Source organism: Anastrepha obliqua, chromosome 6 (assembly GCF_027943255.1).
Source record: "Anastrepha obliqua isolate idAnaObli1 chromosome 6, idAnaObli1_1.0, whole genome shotgun sequence".
NCBI classification, from domain to species: Eukaryota; Metazoa; Arthropoda; class Insecta; order Diptera; family Tephritidae; genus Anastrepha; species Anastrepha obliqua.
Genome location: NC_072897.1, coordinates 16,791,827 through 16,799,552, shown reverse-complemented (window position 1 = coordinate 16,799,552; position 7,726 = coordinate 16,791,827). Strand labels below are relative to the sequence as shown.

At 42.5% G+C, this 7,726-nt stretch overlaps 1 protein-coding gene across 1 annotated transcript; it reads left to right on the top strand.

Annotated features, from left to right (window-relative positions):
• The first annotated feature begins 219 nt into the window (after positions 1-219).
• LOC129250184 (uncharacterized) lies at positions 220-2,078 on the top strand. Its single transcript, XM_054889819.1, has 3 exons — positions 220-224; positions 1,499-1,908; positions 1,992-2,078. Exons 1-3 carry the CDS (start codon positions 220-222, stop codon positions 2,006-2,008), a joined length of 432 nt encoding a protein of 143 aa, XP_054745794.1. The 3' UTR covers positions 2,009-2,078.
• The last annotated feature ends 5,648 nt before the right edge of the window (positions 2,079-7,726 follow it).

Sequence of the window (7,726 nt, the reverse complement as noted above, 5' to 3'; positions counted from 1 at the left end):
ATATGCAGTTCCGCTTCGGATTGGGGATTTGTTCTACCCCCGATCATACTAAAGATACTCCGAATGATACTGTACTATTGTAACGTGTAGCGAACACCATACTTTGTATATTGAGCTAGGTACGCCCTTATTCAGCCGCACTGCTTCAGATTCACTCGCAATCGCGTAGAGACAATGCGTTGAAGGACTTCTTCAAAGTTCAAATTTTTACCCATGACGATGATGTAATACTGATACACCAAACACGTTTTCCAGTGTAGCCCCTCAGCGCAAGCTTCATCAGACGCTCAAAGGTTGCTGGCACATTACATAATCCGAAAGGCATCACAGAAAACTGCCCCAACCCACCTTCTATGCCGCAGGCTGTCTACCTGCCAGTAACTACTTTTTAAATCAAGCGTGGAAAACCATTTCGCGCCAGATAAAATGTCGAGAGTGTCATCTATTCGTGATTATGATTCGCTGACCTTTTTCGTGACTTCATTCAGCTTTCTATAATCCCCATAAATCGGGTGCTTCCATCTTTCTTTCTAACCAGCACACTCCCTGAGCTCCACTGGCTTATTGATGGCTCACTAACTCAACTTTGCTGCATTTCTTGGATTATCTTATTTGCTTCTTCGTGCTTTGCTAGTGGTCTCGACGTGGAACTTGACGAATTGGCTTTTCATCTCCTATATCTATTCAGTGTTTCACCATCACAGTCCTTCCAGACATTCCACAATCACCGTTGAATAGCGAGCCGTATTTCTCCAGGAATCTCTTAGTTTTTGTCCTATCTAGCCCTCTAACTTCCTGCAACTAAATTCTTATGAAATCGGAGATTTTTCTTCCTGCTTCCTAGAATTCTTCTCTTTCCCGTTGTGGTCCATTGTGGTTTACTATGACTGACCGACATTTCTCTTTCTTCTAAAGTCCAACATTTCCCAATTATAGCTCCTATATCTGAAATAAATGGTAACTTGAAATTATTTAGATTAAATTAAATTACTCCAATAATGACTTCACAAACTACCTTTCCAGAAAGCGTAGTTCTCTCTCCTGTACCTGTTTGAAACTTGTAGTCATCCACTGGTTCCGTTTACATCCACATTACCGTTTACTAAATCTGACCGGATAACCGAGTTCGTTGCACCTGTGGCCAGAGTCAGTCTTAGCGCTTCGCTTCCTTCTACCTGGGTTCGTCTTCAGTTGGCTGCGTGGTGTACTGAAATCGCGTGCCATATGCCCGGTCTTACCGCAGTTGCCACACTTTATTCTCGAACTGCTAGTAGTATTATTCTCTTTATTGTTTCTTCTTCTCGCGTACCCCTCATAAAACCTTAGCCCTTCATCTTTTCTACGAAATCTTCTGTTTTCTTTGCATACGCCAAATGCGCTGAACGTTCAATATCAGTTGCGTATTACCGCAAAGTCTCATATATCGTTTGGCAGCAATTCGTCAGTTCCATCTGGAACATTTCTTGCCTGTGGTCACTCCCGTAACGTCTCTCTATAGTTGCTATCCGACTTTCATAGTTACATCGACCGGCTTCTGGAACCACCAGCAGTGCTTCAGCAACGGCACCCTTAAGCGACTTACTCCTCAAGAATTAAAAGTATTACGAAAATCGACTATCGGGCTTAATGGCTACGTCAGTAAGCGAAATTGCCGCATTTGGGCTGGGGAGCAACCCAAAGCCATTCAAGAACAACCATTACAGCCATTACATCCATTGAGAACAACCTTCTTCAGAGATGAGTCTGGCGCTAATGTAACAGTGAATGGCGAACGCTATCGCGCAATGATAAACGACTTTTTGATGCCGGAAAGTGAAGCCCGTGATCTCCACAATATTTGGTTCCAACAAGGCGGCGTTACTTGCCACGCAGCCCGTGAAACAATGAATTTATTGCGAGGTTGTTTCGGTGAGCAATTTACCTCTCGTCTCGGACCAGTAGATTGGCCACCTAGATCATGTGATATCACAACTTTGGACTTTTATTTGTAGGGGTATGCAAAGTCTAAATGCGTTGTAGATAAACCAGCTTTGATCGAGGCATTGGAAACCAACATTACTTCTTCTTCTTCACGATATACCGGCCGAAGTCCTCCAGCGAGTTATTCAAAATTGGTGTTTACGGATAGCCGAATTACGGTGCAATTGCGGCCAATATATGAAAGGAATTATCTATAAAAAGTAAATGTTATGAATGGCTCTACACAAAAATATTAAATATTGCCGAATGAATTTGAACTTTCGTTGTTTTATTTGAATTGAAAATCCTATACCTCTAAAGTGATCACCCTTTACAAGCTCGAGTCATTTCATCAATATTAGATGTTTGGCACTGCGAATATGGCCATAGCGAAGGATGCAACTCATTTTTTGACCGTTTGAAGGCTATAATCAAGGCAAAAAGTGGTCATATCGAACTGAAGTGAATATATCTTCTACTCAAATATGAACGAGACGGTATCAATAAAACGGTCCGCGGATGACATATGGCAAAAATAAATTTTTCGTTTTTTGGTAGGACTGTTATAAGCTTACATGGCAAATTTCGGCGTGATATGTCACATAGTTTGTTTTCTGTTCTACTGTAAACAAGTCAAGCTCGAGTGTGTTCTTCGAATTCTGTTTTATGACTTCAATTGTCTCAAAATGTTTTCCACGGAGCGGCAACTTGAGCTTGGGAAACAGGAAAAAGTCACATGGAGCCATATCAAGCGAATACGGTGCTTGCGGAACGACATTAACATTATTTTTGTTCAAATAATCGCGAACAAGACGTGATGTGTGAGCTGGTGCATTATCGTGATGCAAGAGCCATGACTTGTTGTCCCACAATTCCTTCCTTTTAAGACGAATGTTCTCGCGCAAACGCTTTAAAACGTCTAAATAATATTCAGCGTTAACCGATTTTGCGATTTGTGCGATTTTCAAGCACAATTTCCTTTACTTTTCCGATGTTTTCGTCGTTTACTGATGTTGCTGGACGACGTTCATGAGGCAAGTTTTCTACCAATGTACGGCGCTCTTTGAACGATTTGTACCACTGGAAAACACGTGCACGCTATAGAGCAAAATCTCCATAGGTCGTCTGCAACATTTTTAAGGCGTCTGAAGCCGAAATTTTGTTGGAATAACAAAATTTCAAACAAATTCTTTGTTCAACTTGAATTTCCATCGTTAAATTCGAAGAACACACTCGAGCTTGACTTGTTTACAGTAGCACAGAAAACAAACTATGTGACATATCACGCTGAAATTTGCCATGTAAGCTTATAACAGTCCTACCAAACAACAAAAAATTTATTTTTGCCATATGTCATCCGCGGACCGTTTTATTGATACCGTCTCGTTCATATTTGAGTAGAAGGTATGTTAAAATTGTAATAATTTTTGAACAATTTTGTCTTTGAAATCAATAAAAACTAATTTCACACAAAAAAATTTTGGTATTTTGAATAGGTAACACTTCATATCGTTCACCCTGTATAATCTATACTATAAAGGTGAATGTCTGTACGTTGTCCGCGCATCACTACGAAACGACAAACCAAATGACGTAACAAGTTTTATACATTCATATTTTCACCCAATGAAGGTTATAGGCATGTTTTATGCCACAGCCCCCAGGCCGCACCACCACTCTCATTCGTCACTAATAATCGAATATTCGCTTAAATTTAATTTAAAAAATCTTAGTTTTTCCTATTTCCCACTATTTACAGCACACTCTAGAGTTCATAATCCGCATAAGCTGTTCAACTATGACCCAAATGTAAAGTTCAAAAACGGTTTGAGGTAGAAAATTAATTAAAATAATTTTGCTTGATATTTTTCTGATTGGTTGTTTTGATTTTATTCAACGACGCATAGCAACGGATGCCGGGTATTATAATATTATGGTTATAAAAAAAAAATATTTTCTATGAAATTATTGTTTGTAATTCTTTTATATACATATCCTAAATCCTTCAAAACTACTCCTGCGCGAGCGGGGCCGCGGATTAAAGCTAGTATGTCATATAACAGATTCTCATAAATTTAATGCTGTTTGCATTTCAACGATATTCAGCCTTATAATTAAACTTTTTTTGCAAAATTAAACCACTTATTAACACCACGCTCTCTGTATATTCCAGGTGATACGATCGTTGTCGATGAATCTCCAATCAATCTTCAAGGATGTTCCCTTCTAAATTTAACAAAAATAGGATCAAAATATATAAAATATGTTCCGTAAATAGTTACACTTAGTCTTACAGTATATATGCTGAAACAACTTCCGCCCTTGACAAGCCAGGCTTAACTGTTGTATAATTATACCTACCGTGGCCCACGATAAGCGTAATGTGTTTACGATTTCTACCTTTCACGAGAGCGGAATGGTATCTGAATTTAACTGACATAAAGATTAACCTTAAAGCCTGGAGAAGATTAATGGGATTTAGGTTGGAGCACTGTCCCAGGCTGTGGAAGAAAGGAGCACTCAGTGCTCAACAGGCTCCTTCTCTGAAAGATACCTACAGCTTTTGCAATGGGGATTAAATGGTAACCCTAGCTCTTCCGCGTGTGTGCCGATCATCCAGTAACCGGTAAATAATAACAGCTATGAGTTTGGAAATTGAATGGCAAGGAGTCCAAAGAACTTTCTGAGTTCTTCGTACATTGTACTGAAACCAAAGGGTTTTCGAAATAGTACATGAAAAAATGGAGCTCCATCTTTTCTGCGCTTTCCTGAGAAATAATTTGTGCTGTTCCCCTTTAACAACTGTCAGGGGGATGCCGATGACGGGGTAGGAGGTTTCTGAGGCCAATTCAGTCCCCTTCCTGGCAAGCTCCTCAGCAATTTTATTTCCCTCTGCGTTCCTATGTCGTGGAACCCAGATCAGAGAAATGTAACCTGCACACCCACGAGATTTGATCTCCTCCTTACAGGAGTTTACTAATTTCGTTCTGCACCATAGCGTCGTCAGAGCCTTGATCGCTGCTTAAGTATCGGAGAAAATGTTAATATCTCCCTCGTTCCCTAAGCATTTTGCATGTCTGCAGGATCGCAAAGACTTCTGGTTGAAAAACACTGGCATTTCGGCAGTTTAAAGGAGATAGATAAATTGGCTGATTTAGAAAAAACCCCTGCTTCGACTCCCGATTCCATCTTGGAACCGTCAGTGTAGATTTTCTCCTCGATCCAATCCTGCTTATTTGGAAAGATTGCCCTAGCACGACCCTCAAACTCTGGTTTGCGGATAGAGAGATCTGTTCGAAGTTCGGAGAAATATGGTGCTAACTGCGCGAATATGCTAACATGTCTCTTGAGAGATTGTCTCCAGAGGCCAACCTTCTTTAACCTGATTGCACTTTGAGCTGCGTTGGAAATAACGTAAAAGTCGATAGGAAGGAAGTAAATAAGGACATTCAGGGAAGCACTGGGGCAAGTTTTACATGCTCTGGTGATGCCAATGCATGCAGTCTTTTGCACCCTTCCCAGTTTAGTGATATATAGCCCTTCCGAAGAGCCTCCCACCAAACCAGGCACGTTAAAATTGGCAAAAGCACTGCGTTGTACATCCACAACATGACCTGTGGCTTGAGTCCCCATTTTTCACCGAACATAGATTTGCAGGAGTATAAGGCTATACTGGCTTTCTTTACCCATTTGGGAGCAGATCCAAAAGGTTATTTATGGCTAAGGCTCAGGATTTTTCCAAAAGCTGTTTTATTGACGATGCTGTTTTTGTTACCCTTTTTTGTACTGAGTTGAGGAGGGCCTCGCAGGTGAGCTTTCTTATCCAGCATAATTCCTAGATATTTAACTTCTCTTTTTAGAGTTACCTCCGTTCCATTTATTTCCAGAGTGGGTATATTTACAACCCTTTTCCTGGTAAAGGGGACAATAGTGGTGTTGGAAGGGTTTATTGATCGTCCCTCTTTCTTACACCATTCCCATGTGGTATTTAAGGCGTCTTGCAGCCAGTCCTTTGCGGTCCTTCCGTGGTTGCCTTTAATTATTGCAGAAATGTCATCTGCATATCCAATTGTTTTGTCCTCTTTATTATTAAGGGTTTGTACTAGGTTTTCAGCCAGGAGAGACCAAAGCAGTGGGGATAATACCATCGTTTAGTCCCTTATAGAACTTTTGCCATAAGTTCGTTTTTGACTTCCTCAGTTCCTTGTTATATAGTGTAAGGGCTTTCCTATTATTACCCCAACTGTGATATTTCTTTCCGCTTCGACTAGTACTGTTGCCGTGACGCCATCAAGAAATTCTGTAAAGGCAAAATATTTAATATTGGTGTCTATAATAAGCTCAGCCCTTGGGTTGACTGCGTCCACGTCATAAATTACCTTTGTGCTTGAACTGTGAGGCCATTAATGTGGTCTCTGTTTAACAAGGGCTCCTGAATAAGCTCTATGTTGATGTTTCAACTGACAAGCCTCGTACTAAGTTCGGCCGATGCGGTCTTAGCGTGATGAAGATAGGTTAGGTTAGGTTAGTATGGTTGCCTAGGGAGTGGGCACACTTGGACGAAGAGAAATTCGTCCTTTGTGATACCATTGTCAAGGAAGAGAGGAGAGGGGAAGGACCGATGAGGTGTAGGGAGAGGGCGGGGAGAGGTGGTGATGGGAAGGTTAGGAGCGTGCGGATTATGAACGATGACTATGTTTGCGTCAACCGCTTAATGCTGCTGATGAAACTCATCAGATTTTTAATGTCAGCGCCAGCTATCTCAGCAGGCGTGGCAAAGAAGTAAGACCCAAGATGCCTGAATCTTAGCCCCGCCAGGGCAGGGCAGCTAAGGAGAAGGTGCTGAGATGATTCCACCTCATCCTCCATACATCCAGCACAGAAAGGACTCGAGATGATTCCAAGTCTGATATTTGTCAGCCTCAGAAGCTCACCCGAGCGCCTTCGGTCCACACGTGGCCAGAAGGATTTCGCAACTTTGCACGTTTGTGCATTTTCCCAGCGCTCGCTGAGTTTGCCCGATGCCCATCTTTCCAGGAGCAGACCGCAGGTAGTCAGGGGGATTCCAATTTTCTCCCTCCGCGGGGAAATCACCTCACATGTCCCTTGTCTAGCCAGCTCATCCGCCACACAGTTTCCCGCAATGTCGCTGTGACCGGGAACCCAGTTGAGGCTGATGTCAAAGAATTCGGACGCAGTCGTAAGGGAGGTCAAGCATTCCTTGACCAATTCCGAATGCACCGTCATAGACCCGAGGGCCCTTATTGCCGCTTGGCTATCGGAGTAAATATTTACCTTCTTGACTGTTAGTACACATTTGAGCAGCCAATCAGCTGCCTCCTTGATTGCGGCTACCTCTGCCTGGAACACACTGCAGTGGTCCGGTAGCCTGAATTTAAGTCTGATGGGGAGCCCTTCGCAAAAGACTCCTCCGCCAACCTTTCCTTCCAACTTCGATCCATCCGTGAACAAGTTCACCAGGCCCTGACCCCAAGTTTGGCCCCCCGTCCACTCTTCCCTTGACGGGATGTGAGTGGTGAATGTTCCGGTTGGACTAAATGAGGGTATACACTGGTCTGTTGACAGAGGGATGAACTCAAAGTTTCTGAGGATGCTTGAGTGCCCATAAGGGAGATTGAGCTTATAGCTCCAGCCCCTCAGTCTGATTGCGGTACGTGTTGCGGCAGTTCTGCCTGCGATATCTACGGGTACCACATTTAACATTGCGTTGAGCGCCAGAGTAGGAGTCGTTCGAAGCGCCCCACTG